The sequence below is a fragment of the Dreissena polymorpha genome, chromosome 9 (assembly GCF_020536995.1).
Source record: "Dreissena polymorpha isolate Duluth1 chromosome 9, UMN_Dpol_1.0, whole genome shotgun sequence".
In the NCBI taxonomy this organism is placed as follows: domain Eukaryota; kingdom Metazoa; phylum Mollusca; class Bivalvia; order Myida; family Dreissenidae; genus Dreissena; species Dreissena polymorpha.
Window position 1 is genome coordinate 69,035,779 of NC_068363.1, and position 14,500 is coordinate 69,050,278.

A 14,500-nucleotide genomic window follows, 5' to 3' on the forward strand; every position below is an offset into this window, starting at 1 on the left:
GAATCATATGCCGAACTTCAATTGACACTTTAGAAAATTTCAAACGTTTGTGTTTATGACTCTCATCGTCTATATTACCCTCCCATAATTTGGTTTAAAAAAAATTAAATTGGGCATATATGGGATTATTGATTAACAGTCGATCAATCCAATTATTAACTGACAATGCAAACTAATTAGCAGGTGTTAACCGCGTTGTTATTAATATTCATTTTCGGTTTCGTTACCGTTTTGAAGAATCCGCTATTGTTTTGATTTATTTAATGTTCGGCATCCTTGGATATTTAACGACATCACAAACGTAGTCGCTCTTACTCATTGTTGCGGTTAACAAAGAATTCCAAACTGCGAAATGATGTTGCATCATGTGGGCCAACTATCCAACCGGCTCTCATTATATTATTAGCAGACGACAAATGTTGATTCTGATTGAATGATTAAAATTCACTCTTACTGTTTACGACATTACCGCAAGTGATCGGTGACTGATAAGATAATTGATTGCACTTTGTTATCGGATTATAAACAAGACACGGTGTAGAAACACATGGTCAGCGTGTTTATTCTACGTATGTCTGTCAATAAAACGGGCTACCGCTCTTATAGATTTATAGTAGCCCGGCGGGCGTCAGCTGGAACATTTCAGTAGCCCGATGAAAAAATTCTGTAGCCCCCGGGCTCCGGGCAATGGATTTGTCGGACACTGCTATATAAATTGTACGCTGAAGTTTCTTTAGCTAATATTTTTCTTATGTTGACAGACCATTGACATTGCTGGGGTTTGTTGAGATAAATACTTATTATCATCAGGGGCAGGAAGACATTATAGACATTAAACAGCGTATCATTACGTAGACAACAGTTGCACAACTGTATGCGTAAAAGGTAAATCAGTATATTAATAATTATGTTGACAACTAGCTTACGTAGCAACGTCCGAAAATATTAAATATCCGACATCTATTTCAATATTTAAAATTCAAGATATAATGACTACTGAACTGTTTTACTTTAAGGAAAAAACAGTAAAACTATGTTTTTAATGAAAATGAAACACAACAAACAATATACTTATCATGATAACGGCTAAACGACTTATTATCCCAATATAACACTGTCATTGAATCGCACATTTCAATTTAAAATTATTTCCCTTGAAAGTTAATGCATATTGATATAACGAATTCATCAAACGTTATCAAACATGAGTAATTTGCATTGCATCGGATTCCCACAATATTATGTGGATGTAAATCGGATCCGGTTGTTGTTTATGTGTCAAGCTCATTTTGCCAGTGAGATACTTAAATTTTTTGCGTAGTAAAATCGGCTAGATTGAACTTTACCGGTACGCAGTTGTTTACCACTATCAAATCTACTGTAAAGTACACAAAGATACTTACATAATTCTGCCGTATCTGTCTGAATAAACATCCGCTGCACAAAATATAGACATTTGTATTAATGATTATTAAACACAATCATATTTTTCTGTGTTTATTGAATTAATGACACTGAGTTTCTTTGTTGCGTTACAAGATGGCGGATCTCTAGCGCTGTTTGTAAAGTGACGTCACAATGTTTATTTGAGCGCGTGCCCTTTCCCATAAAAATATTTAAACGCAAAATACTCGAAAACTTGATTTTTGCCAGGTATAACGCCTACGCCAACAGGTAGATCGCATTCTTGTCCATATACATGTCAAATTTCAGGCACAGTGCTGGGCCAGTCTTCAAGCGCCACAAATCGCAGTGATTCTCGCCAGCTTAACGAAACTTAGCCCCCTTTATCATTCGTTCGAATGAACGTCATCAATGATGACGTCCAATACATCACTCATTCCATAAAAACTGGGTCATGCTGAGTAAAAAACTAGGGCACTAGGTCAAAAGAAAGAAAAACCTTGTAAACACTGTAGAAGTCACATTTCATGCCCAATCTTCAGGTAACTTTGTCAAAAATGTTTGTCTTAATGATATGTTGGCTGAGTTCAAAAGTGGTTCCGTTCCGTTGAAAAACATGGCCGCCAGTGGGCGGGGCAGTTTTCCTTATTTGGCTCAAGAGAAACATTGTTAACACTATAGAAGTCACAATTTTTGCCCAATCATCATGAAACTTGGTTAAAACATTGGTTTTATTGATATCTCAGAGGAGGTCGAAAATGGTCCAGATCGGTGTTAAACCATGGACAATAAGGGGCGGGGCAGTTTTTGCTATATGTATATAGTGAAAACATTTGAACACTCTAGAAGTCACATTTTTGGTCCAATCTTCGTGACATTTGGTCAGAACATTTGTTTCCTAGATACGCGAGTTAAGTTCGAAAATGGTTCCGGTCCGTGAAAAGCATGGCTGCCAGGGGGATGGGGAAGTTTTCCTAATATTTATATAGTAAAAAAGGCTTGTGAACAGTCAAGAAGTCACATTTTTGCCCAATCATCATGAAACTTGGTCAATACATTGGTTTTATTGATATCTCGGACGAGTTAGTTCGAAAATGGTCCAGATCGGTAAAAAACATGGCCGCGAGTGGTCGGGGCAGTTTTCTCTATATGTATATAATGAAAACATGTGAACACTCTAGAAGTGACATTTTTGGCCCAATTTTGATGAACTTTGCTAGATACAAGAGTTGAGTTCGAAAATGGTTCCGGTCCGTTGAAAAACATGGCTGCCAGGGGGGGGGGGGGGGCGCATGTTTCTTATATTTATATAGTAAAAAAAGCTTGTGAACACTATAAAAATAACATTTTTTGCCCAATCATTATGAAACTTGGTGAAAAGATTGTTTTTTATTTATATCTCAGATGAGTTTGAAAATGGTCCCGATCAGTCAAAAAAATGGCCGTCAGGGGGGGGGTCAGTTATCCTTATGCAACTATACAGAAACCTTGTGAACACTCTTGAAGTCACATTTCTTTGCCTAATCATCGTGAAACTTAGTCAATACATAGGTTTTATTGATATCTCGGACAATTTGGAAAATGGCTCAGATCGGTGAAAAAACATACTTTTTAGCACACCTAATTGCTCAGGTGAGGTTTTAGGATTGGCCTTTGTCCGCTGTCCATCCGTCCGTCCACATTTGGTTTGTAAGCACTCTAGCATTCACATTTCTCAATCATTCTTTATCAAAGTTGCTGAGAAGCTATATGGCCACAAGATCTCAGTCAAGTTTGATACTGAGCATAATAATAATAATAATTGCATAATAAATGCCATAATTATTGCCCTTAGATTGTCGAAATTTTCGTAATATTATACAAAATCCTTGTAAACACTCTAAAGGTCACAATTTTGTTTAAGATTTTATGAATTTTGGTCATAATATTTATTTTTCTAAGTGAAGTTTGATGTTTTGTCATGAGGGGTCAAAATATAGGTCACCAGGTCAAATCTTACAAAAACCTCGTAAACACTCCATACGCCAGAGTATTGGTTCAATAATGATGAAACTTGACCAGGATGTTTGTCTGGATAATATCTAGGTCAAGTTTGACGTTTGGTAAAGATTGAATGAACCAACTCCTCTCAGGTGAGCGATCTCGGGCCATCTTGGCCCTCTTGTTTCGATTTCTTGGTTGTTCCTTTTTTCACCTGCCTGCTGTTGCCCTATATCATAAACAAGGTACAGTATTTTATTGTCCCCTACCGGTTTCACTGGAGGAGACTTATGGTTTTCGCTCTGTGTGTCTGTCTGTCTGTGAGTCTGTCTGTCACACTTTTCTGGATCATGCAATGACTTTAAAAGCTCTTCAAAATTTTTCTTGAAACTTGAAACATGGATATATGGCAATATGGACATATGCACATCATTTAATTTTGTTCCTACGTCAACTACGTCAAAAAATTTGGTTGCTAATGTAACAAATATATAAAAAAAAATCTGACAATGGTGGAGCCGGTAGCGGACATATATTGCTTGGCAACAGTCTTGTTTAATTTCTGTCTTGCAGATTTTGACTCGATTATTTCCTCGTTTTAATTATGCCCCCGGTAGGATGGCATATAGCAATTGAACTGTCCGTCAGTCCGTCTGTCAGTCTGTGCGCCCGTCCAAAAACTTTAACATTAGCCATAACTTTTGCAATATTGAAGATAGCAACGTTATATTTGGCATGCATGTTTATCTCATGAGGCTGCACATTTTGAGTGGTGAAAGGTCAAGGTCATCCTTCAAGGTCAAAAGTCATAAAATACAATTCAAGGGAAGTAATAAGCTTTGAATGGGATATAATTTCTAAACCTGCCAAATGATATATTAAAATTTTATTTCAAGCGGCGCAAGAGGGGGCATTGTGTTTCTGACAAACAAATCTCTTGTTTAAGGTCAAGTTACCTCATCTCTTTAAGAGATATTGATTGATCAATTAAACATACATGTACATAGTAATTGTGATGTGCTCACTTATATAAATTGAACACACATAGTTATTGTGATGTGCTCACTTGTAAAAAAGAGCATTGAAAATACAAAGTAATTGTGATGTGCTAACTTGTTATATAGAACATCACACACACATAGTAATTGTGATGTACTCACTTGTTAAATAGATCATTGAACAAACATAGTAATTGTAATTTGCTCACTTGTTATATAGAGCAATAGTAATTGTGATGTGCTTGTTATGTAGAGCATTAAACATGCATAGTTATTGTGATGTGCTTACTTGTTATATAGAGCATTGAAGAAATATAGAAATTGTGATGAGCTCACTTGTTATATAGAGCATTAAATATACATAGTAATTGTGACGTGCTCACTTGTTCTTTAGAGCATGAAACATACACAGTAATTGTGATATGCTCACTTGTAATATAGATCATTGAACATACTTTTATAATTGTGATGTGCTCACTTGTTATATAGAGAATTAAACATACATAGATATTGTGATGTGCTCACTTGTTATATAAATCATAGAACAAACATAGAAATTGTGATTCTAATTAATATATATGTGTGTGTGTGTGTGTGTGTGTGTGTGTGTGTGTGTGTGTGTGTGTGTGTGTGTGTGTGTGTGTGTGTGTGTGTGTGTGTGTGTGTGTGTGTGTGTGTGTGTGTGTGTTAGTAACAAGTAATATAGCTTATTTATGAATAACTTGATAATGATAAATATGTATTCCCACGTGTTATTTGTTAATTGTTTAGTAATTGTGACTACAAACTACTTAAATATTCATATTTCCCATCAGTCACAGGCTATACAGACATGTACAGCATACTTGGCAAGGAAATGAAGGTTCCATGCTACAGTGTGAAGAAGGCCAAGGACACTCCCATTGACACCATTGATCGGATGGCGAGGTATGTATTCTTTACTGCCTATGTTTATGTACCCTACATAATCTCATTTGTCCAGATTGTTAGCTATGTGTATCTTACACAGACTTCTACTAAATGGCTTAAGGTTGATGGATAGATATTTGTATCTTACTCACTGATTGACATGACAGCTAGGAATGTATATCTCATCATACCTCGTCATTTAAATCTTTCTGATGTAACATTGTATGTTTAGTGTATTCTACGTTTCGGTAATTTGATGGCTAGGTGTTTTTAGCTTAACCTATTGGCCATATGGCTATGTATACGTTTATTACACTCTCCATTGAATGGATAGGTATATTTACTGTACACGCATAAAATTAATATTGACAAATTTGTTATTGATGTGTTCTCTTACCTAGTCATCTGGTCAATATGTGTGTACCTTACATTTTCATGCACTTGATGCGAAGGTATGTGTCTTTACGCTACCAATCACCTGATAGCTAGGTATGTGTACCATTGACTGGATGGCTAGGTATATGTTAACATTACTCACCAATTAACAGAATCGTTATGTATGTGTACCTTATCCACCTATAACCAGATATTTCAAATACTGATTAACCTGATTGGTAGTTAATACACTCTTTGACATGAAAAATGAATTCTTAGGAGTTATGTAGCTTTTTCAAATATAAAATTATGCTTTTAATTGCATTTAATATATCTACCAGAGGTCATTATTTGGAATTCACTTCATTTGAATGACTTGAAAACCAACATGTCAGTGATGAACCTGTATATAAAAAACTGCCGAATTCGAGAAATTCAAACGTCATGTTGGCTCATCAGGCTTACGATTTTGATAAAACATCTGGGTTGGGTGCATTCAACACACATACATGTGTATTTTTATGACCCCTTTCGAAGAAGAGGGGGTATATTGTTATGCTGGATGTCGGTCCGTTGGTCGGTCAGTCAGTTGGTCGGTCGGTAGACTAGTTCGTATCCAATTCATATCTCGTGAACAGATTGACCAATTGGCTTGAATCCCATATGCATTTACCTTTGCCAGTAGGTGACCTCTTTTGAAATTGAGGTCACTAGGTCAGAGGTCAAGGTCACTGTCACACTTAGAGTGAAAATTGTTTTCGATCAATAAATGTGAAATCAATAACTTGTGAAATCAATAACTTGTGAACGAAATAACCAATTAGCTTGATACTTTACATGTGCTTTGGCCATGCGCAGCTGATGACCCCTATTGAAATTCGGGTCACTGACACAATAAGTGCGAAAATCGTTTCCCATCATTAACTCTTCAACGAATGGACTGATTGGCTTGATACTTCACATGTGCATTGGTCTTGAATAGTAGGTGGCCCCTATTGAAATCGTGGTGACTTCTTCAAAGGTCAAGGTCACTTTTACATTAAGTGTTAAATTTGTTTCCGTTTGATGTGTCATAAAAGGATTGATTGATGGGCCTCATACTTTGTAGATGCATTGACCTTGAACAGTATATACTGTGTTTTGAAATTTAGCTCAATGATCAAAGTCACTGTGACATTGAATATGAAAATAAGTTCTGTTGCAAAACGTCCAGTGTCAAAATCCTGTTTTGGTGGGGGGGGGGGGACATTTGTCTCTGACCGCTGAGCTCTTGTTATGTTTTGCTTCATTAACATCATTTTTTATAGTCAATACAAGGATGCTATTGAACATTTCTATCCGGAGGGACCCTACATTCTTGCGGGCTTTTCAATATCGGCGCTGATCGCCATTGAAATAGTCATCAAATTTCAGGAGTCAGGAAAGAAGGTATTTATAATGTCTGTGATGCATTTATCCACAGGTATACATTAACCATTATCTTTGATATTTGCAGTACACATGTTATTGCTATTTTTGCATTGTTTTATAAATTGTCATGGTTCTATAAATGTTAAATTGTTTTATTAATTGCAATGGTTCTATAAATGCCATGGTTCTATTAATGGCATCGCTGTCTCACATATCAAAAGTGTCTATATTTATGAACGTGTGCGTTTTTTTTTGCAAAATGACTGTAACAATATCAGACTTTTTCAATAAATATGTAAAGAAAAAAAACCACTCTATAATTTCTGATGTCATTTGAGGAATAATTCGTACTGGTATTTAATTTGATTCCTGTTATTTTCATTACATAAGTGTTAATATTTTCCAATATTTTGAAACCTGCACTGGATATTATGTATTTATGCATATGTAATTTAAGTAAAAGGGTCATTTAGGCTAATTGTATTTGCATGACATAGACTGAACGTGCAACATGATATTATGAAATATCACACGTGTCCATACATGCATAGCCTTGGAAAAAGGGGCCACATTCTCTTCCGTGTATTACAGGTAGAGAAGCTGATTCTATTTGATGGTTCCCCTCTGTATGTCCAGAGTCAGATCTCGCGTGACATTAAGCATCTCCCGCCCAACGCCAACATGTCCGAGGTGAAAACCGTTGCAGATTACTTTAATTATGTGTGTAGTAAACTCTTATAAGGATATAGTTAAAAGGGAAAGACACGGCTTTAACCTGGGTAATGTGCCATTATAAAATTGCATTATGTTGTCTATATAGATTACTGGGCTAGTGTTAAACACAGGTAAGTTAATTAAGCGATGCTTAAAAGCTTAACTTTCACAATGAGTCAAGGTGAGTCATTCATACAAATAAAGTATTATTATTTATAATAGACACTTGGTAGTCTATTAATCCCATCATAGACACCTACTTGGTAGTATATTTATCACATCATAGACACGTGATTGTCTATTTATGCCATCATAGACACGTACTTGGTAGTCTATTTATCCCATCAAAGACTCTTGCTTAGTAGTCTATTTATGCCATCAAAGACACTTGGTAGTCTATTTATCCCATCATAGACACTTACTTGGTAGTCTATTTATCCCATCGTAGACACTTACTTGGTAGTCTATTTATCCCATCATAGACACTTACTTGGTATTCTATTTATCACATCATAGACACTTACTTGGTAGTCTATTTATCACATCATAGACACTACTTTGTAGTCTATTGAACCCATCATAGACACTTACTTGGTAGTTTATTTATCACATCATAGACACTTACTTGGTAGTCTATTTATCACATCATAGACACTTACTTGGTAGTCTTGTTATTCCATCAAATACACTTACTTGTAGTCTTGTTATCCCATCATATACACTTACTTGGAAGTCTATTTATCTCATCATTTTAATTTATATCTTGAACTTAAAAATAGTAAAAACGAGAGGAAAACAATGGAGCTCGAAATTACCATGACAATAAACTTATGACTGTGTTTAAATGTTGTTATATGTATACATTTAGGTGTCTTACATTAATGCTGACGTAGAAACGGGTAAAAAAGCGATCTCTTATTTTGCTCATCCGTAAGTTAGAAATTTGAGTACATCACACAAAATATGTTTACCGAAACTTGTTCATACAGGTTCACGAGGCGTTAGTTACTGGCGCCCTGGTGAGCTGGTTGTCCTACTTCCGGCCCAACACTAACCGCCTATTGATCTACGGGTTGATGAGGAAACTCCCGTCCACTGCTGACAAGATAGAAACAGCCGTGGACATGTCATTTGGATCTGCAATTGTCAGGTTATGTCGTTTTAGAAACTTAGAACTTACGGGAAAACAATTTATCTTAATTTGGTGAATAACATATCCGGTTAGGTGTACAACATTGTTTTAAAGAATGGCTTTACCTGTTTTAAAGAGTACAATATGCACACTCGCTGTCTTAATTGTATTATACATTAATGTTACCAATTATTTATTTATGTTTCTCTTTTTTATGTAGAAATTGTTACCATTTATTACTAAGCAATACGAAGGTAAAAACCAGGTGGTTGACTGCAAAGGAGAAGGTTATGCATCAAAACAGACTCACCGGGGCAGGTAACCGTTTTGCGGACGCTGCACGCGAAATCGTTCGTCTCATGCGGCGCGAAAAAGCCATCGAATATGTCGCCCAGGTTCAGCTGGCTTACAAGTACAAAACCACCCAGAAGTTACACGGTGCGTTGGTTATGCATACAATATATGCAGCATTTATTTGACTTTGTATAGTATCGAGACACGTTTGCTGTCGCTGCATTGCCAAATATGTTTTGATTATTTTACCGTGTAATGAACAAATCTGAGAAGCCTCTGGTATAAGCATGAAATATTTTTGCAGTATCTTTCCAAAATTAGTCACTATTTGGAAGGAGCAGACTGCGTTTATTTATTAACCAGGTTTTCCGAAGGGAAAAACTGGTTATTAGATTGGCGAATGCGGGCTGGCTGGCTGGCTGGCTGGCTGGCTGGCTGGCCGGCGGGCGGAACAAGCTTGTCCGCTCTCTAATTCAAATAGTTTTCATCCGATCTTTACGAAACTTGGTCAGAAGTTGTATCTAGACAATATCTAGGTCAAGTTTGAATATGGGTCATGCCCGGTCAAAAACTAGGTCACGGGGTCGAAAAGCAGATTGATTTTGAAACAAGGGAGGTAATTGTGATAAACAATCAGTAGCAATGCACATTTTGAGTTGCAGTTGTCTCCCTTCATCAGACTTTTTTTGTGAAAACCTGGTTTTGTGAAAATTGTGTCCCTTGTTCAACTATTTATTTAAAATAAGATGCCTGGCATTTTCATTTTGAAGAGATTACGTGTGACTCGTATCACCAGCACACTGAACGAATTGCATCAAGGAAACCATTAATAAATATGTACTATTGTATACGTAAAGCGATGCACAGTTGAATAAACACCACATGGTCATATACATCCATATCCAAAACAGCTAACATAAATATAGATATACACGTATAAGAATCTGTGATATTTCAAAATGATATTTTTAAAATTACAGGAGACATATGGCTCTTTCGCGTTAAAAGCGAACCGCTTTCCGGTAACCGAGAAATTCCGGAGGATTATGGCTTGTATGACGTCACCAGCGGTAAAGTGCATGTGAATTTTTACGATGGTCAAAATTCGTCCCTCCTGACTGGAGAGTTCATAAGTCCATTGGCCGCCGACTTGAATCAGCTACTCCTTGGAAAGAATGGAATGTTGCAAAGTATCGTTTAACTAGCAAACGTCAATGAGAATGTGCGTAATAAATGTTCTGCAGTTTGGCTGTTTATGTTTTTTTTGTTCTTGTTGTTTTTTATTTTGCATGTTGCATCTTTTTTGTGTCATACGGATACAAACTGTTGAAAGCTAAGGTTTTTGTTCATGTCATTAATTCTTTACTAGTGTTTTGAGATATGCATGCATCGGTAATGCGAACGTTTGCTCATTATTGGTATCCCTAAAAGTGAAGCTTTTTTCATTGACTTTCTAGTAAAGTTAAAAAACAGGAAATATTTGATTGTTGATGCTAAACGATTTTTTGTTGAAAAACTTGTTGTAGGGGTATCCCTGTCTGTGTGAATCTAATTTGTTTACTGTCTCCTTTCTTTGTAATAAAAAAACGCTTATGTTCAAGCATGTTCGGTGTTTATTGCTGATTCAACCAACCTAATTTCAGATTTGCCCGGACATTATTACTAATCTTTACCGTGAATAATGCGATCATATATCAACCCATTTCATATTAAAATTACCTTAGTCTACGACGGTAACATAAATAATTAATGAATCATCTGGCGATTTTAACAATAAACATGTTTAGGAAATGATAGCTTAAGATAATAAATAAGTATTTATTTGGAAACACGTGTATTGATATCTAGTTACGAACAATTATATGAAGGCGCTATTCGTATTGAAAAGCACCTTTTCATGTTATATTGCATTATCCACTTTAAAGCCGCCCGAGTTGATATTTCTCACAACAATTCGGTTTTCTCAACTGACCATAATTGATCACTATTCGTCAGACACATTCTAACGCTTAACTCTTCCATACTGATTTTCGCAAATAATGCCAATGGCTTCAACAATATGAAACCTAATCATGTACATAACGGAATTAATTCACTAATTCATGTAGTTTTCATCCGATCTTCACCAAACTTGGTCAGAAGTTGTATCTACATGATGTCTAGACCATGTTTGAACATGGGCCTTGACGGGTCAAAAACTAGGTCACGCGGTCACTTAGTGCGTTTTAAACATTCAGCATGTTGTCCGCTCTCTAATTCAAGTAGTTTTCATCCGATCTTCACCAAACTTGGTCAGAAGTTGTATCTAGATGATCTTAAGGCCAAGTTCGAACATGGGCCTTGCCGGGTCCAAAAACTAGGTCACGGGTCACATAGTGCGTTTTTTAACAGTCAGCATGGTGTCCTCTCTTATTCAAGTAGTTTTCATCCGATCTTCACCAAACTTGGTCAGAAGTTGTATCTAGATGATCTTAAGGCCAAGTTCGAACATGGGGCATGCCAGACCAAAAACAAGGTCACAGGGTCACTTAGTACGTTTTACACATTGAGCATGCTGGCCGCTCTCTATTTCAAGTAGTTTAAATCCGATCATTACCACACTTGGTCAGAAGTTGTAACTAGATGATGTGTAGGTCAAAACATGGGCCATGCCGGGTCAAAAACTAGGTCACGGGGTCACTTAGGGTGTTTTAAACCTCACCATGTTGTCCGCTCTCTAATTGAAGTAGTTTTTATCCAATCTTCACCAAAATTGGTCAGAAGTTGTATTTTGATCATGTCTAGGGCAAGTTTGAGTATGGGTCATGCCGGGTCAAAAACAAGGTCACAGGGTGCTTTTTAAACATCACAATATTGTCCGCTCTCTAATTCCAGTAGTTTTCATCCAATCTTTACCAAACTTGGTCAGAAGTTGTATCTACATGATATCTAGGTCAAGTTTGAATATGGGTCATGCCGGGTCAAAAACTAGGTCAAGGGGTATCTTAGTGTGTTTTGAACCTCACCATTTTGTCCGCCCTCTAATTCAAGTAGTTTTCATCCAATCCTCACCAAACTTGGTCACCAGTTTTATCTAAATGATTTCTAGGACAAGTTTGAACATGAGACATTACGGGTCAAAAACTAGGTCACGGGGTCACTGAGTGCGTTTTTTAACAGTCGGCATGGTGTCCGCTCTCTAATTCAAGTAGTTTACATCCGATCTTCACTAAACTTGGTCAGAAGTTTTATGAAGATTATCTTAAGGCCAAGTTAGAACATGGGCCTTTCTGGGTCAAAAACTCTTAGTGCGTTTTAACAATTGAGCATGGTGCCCGCTGTTTTTTGTGAAGACGACATGCAAAATATTATGTGTCAATGCGGCATGTGGATGTATTCGTCACGTCTGTGACAAAGCTCTAGTTTACTTTTTAATCTCCCACGGTTATTTAACCGTTGCTAAAAGTTTGCATTCCCTTAAACATTTAAAATTTCGCAATTATATTAAAAGTAAGTGTTCCCGCTACTTTAACGTTGAGTAAGGTCGAGCACCATAGCATTTCATTTTATAGAATTTTAACAAAAGATTCACAATAATCTTAAAAAGCAGGAAGATAGTAAGTATATCATTAAAATAGTTCAGTTGATAAATGATTGCTGAAAACAACTCTCGTTTTTATAAATGTGATTAGATACATGTATGTATGCCCCCCCCCACCCCAATTCGAAGAAGAGGGGGTATATTGTTTTGCACATGTCAGTCGGTCGGTCGGTCCGTCGGTCGGTCGGTCCGCCCACCAGATGGTTTCCGGATGATGACTCAAGAACGCTTAGGCCTAGAATCATGAAACTTCATAGGTACATGGATCATGACTGGCAGATGACCCATATTGATGGTCAGGTCACTAGGTCAAAGGCCAAGGTCACAGTGACTCGAAATAGTAAAATGGTTTCCGTATGATAACTCAAGAATGCTTAGGCCTAGGATCATGAAACTTCATAGCTACATTGATCATGACTGGTAGATGACCCCTATTGATTTTTAGGTCACTAGGTCAAAGGTCAAGATCACAGGGACTCGAAATAGTAAAATGGTTTCCGGATGATAACTCAAGAATGCTTACGCCTAGAATCATGAAACTTCATAGGTTCATTGATCATGACTGGCAAATGACCCCTATTGATTTTCAGGTCACTAGTTATTGTCATTATCAGACCTCAGCAAAGGAGGAGGGATATAGAATTGTCGTTGTCCGTCCTTCCGTTCGTACGTCTGTCTGTAACAAACTGTTTAGGGCTTTATCTCAGAAACTATATGCGATTTTAACATGATACTTCAAGAGTGTATAGATACCAATCAGATAAAGTGCCATGCGGAAAAACCATAACCCTAAACTCTCCTTAATAAAAGATTATACCCTTTTGTTTTTCTTTGCATAATGTATTTTTTCTGGGCTATATATTAGAAACGATGCAAGTTTTAAACACATAATTTCATCGATGCGTATATATCAATTAAAAAAAGTGTCATGCACAAGAACCACAGCCTTACACTTTCTTAAATAAAAGTTATAACCTTTTTCTTGTTTATGTATGATGTAGCTTCCAGGTCTACATCTTGGATACGATACACGATTTCAACATGAAACTAAATGGGTGTACAGATAACATTAAGGAGACGTGACATGCACATGAACAATAACCCTACAGTTAATTAAATAGTTATTGCCCTTTGTTGTTTGCGTATGATGAATGTTTTAGGTCTTTGTCTTAGATGCATTACTAGATTTCAACATTAACATTTATATAGGTATAGATATCAATGAGAAGATTGTTCGTGCACAAGAACAATAACCCTACAATTCCTTAAATAAAAGTTATTGAACTTTGTTTTTGTTTAGGTCTGAACCATCCATTAAAAAATTTGTTTTGCGGGGGCTATACAGTCATTGAATTTGCGTGTTTGAAAAGTTCGCTTGGCGCTTTTAGGGCGTGGAAATCATTATAAGAAGTTGTGAAAGCATTGTTGATCCAATGTTTATGAAGTATCGGTATAAGCATGTGCACTACGGATAACTTCTGCTATCGATTTTCACGAGCACGCTGAAAGCGTCATCGTTTCAACTTTGTATCGCTATAAGAAAACAAATGCTGGTTTGTTTGATATATTGGTCGTATTTGTCTAGTGACGCGCGACTTAATTACGTAAACACAATATGTAAACACGTAACCTTATGGTTGAACACAAAGATCAGTGGTCGTGTGAAAACAGTTGTTACAACTTAAATGAATGAAAACACGAATC

The 14,500-nt window shown here is 36.6% G+C and overlaps 1 protein-coding gene across 3 annotated transcripts in view; it reads left to right on the forward strand.

Annotated features, from left to right (window-relative positions):
* Positions 1–10,462, forward strand: part of LOC127844262 (fatty acid synthase-like) — a 108,490-nt gene extending 98,028 nt beyond the window's left edge. For 2 of the 3 annotated variants that reach the window (XM_052374326.1, XM_052374328.1), the window contains exons 31-36: positions 5,198–5,309; positions 6,974–7,094; positions 7,668–7,766; positions 8,780–8,940; positions 9,143–9,360; positions 10,197–10,462. In XM_052374326.1, the coding sequence (XP_052230286.1) occupies positions 5,198–5,309; positions 6,974–7,094; positions 7,668–7,766; positions 8,780–8,940; positions 9,143–9,360; positions 10,197–10,417 (932 nt within the window). In that variant the 3' untranslated portion in view covers positions 10,418–10,462. The remainder of the gene's footprint in view (positions 1–5,197; positions 5,310–6,973; positions 7,095–7,667; positions 7,767–8,779; positions 8,941–9,142; positions 9,361–10,196) is intronic. The other variant, XM_052374329.1, reaches the window with a different exon arrangement.
* Positions 10,463–14,500: the final 4,038 nt, after the last annotated feature.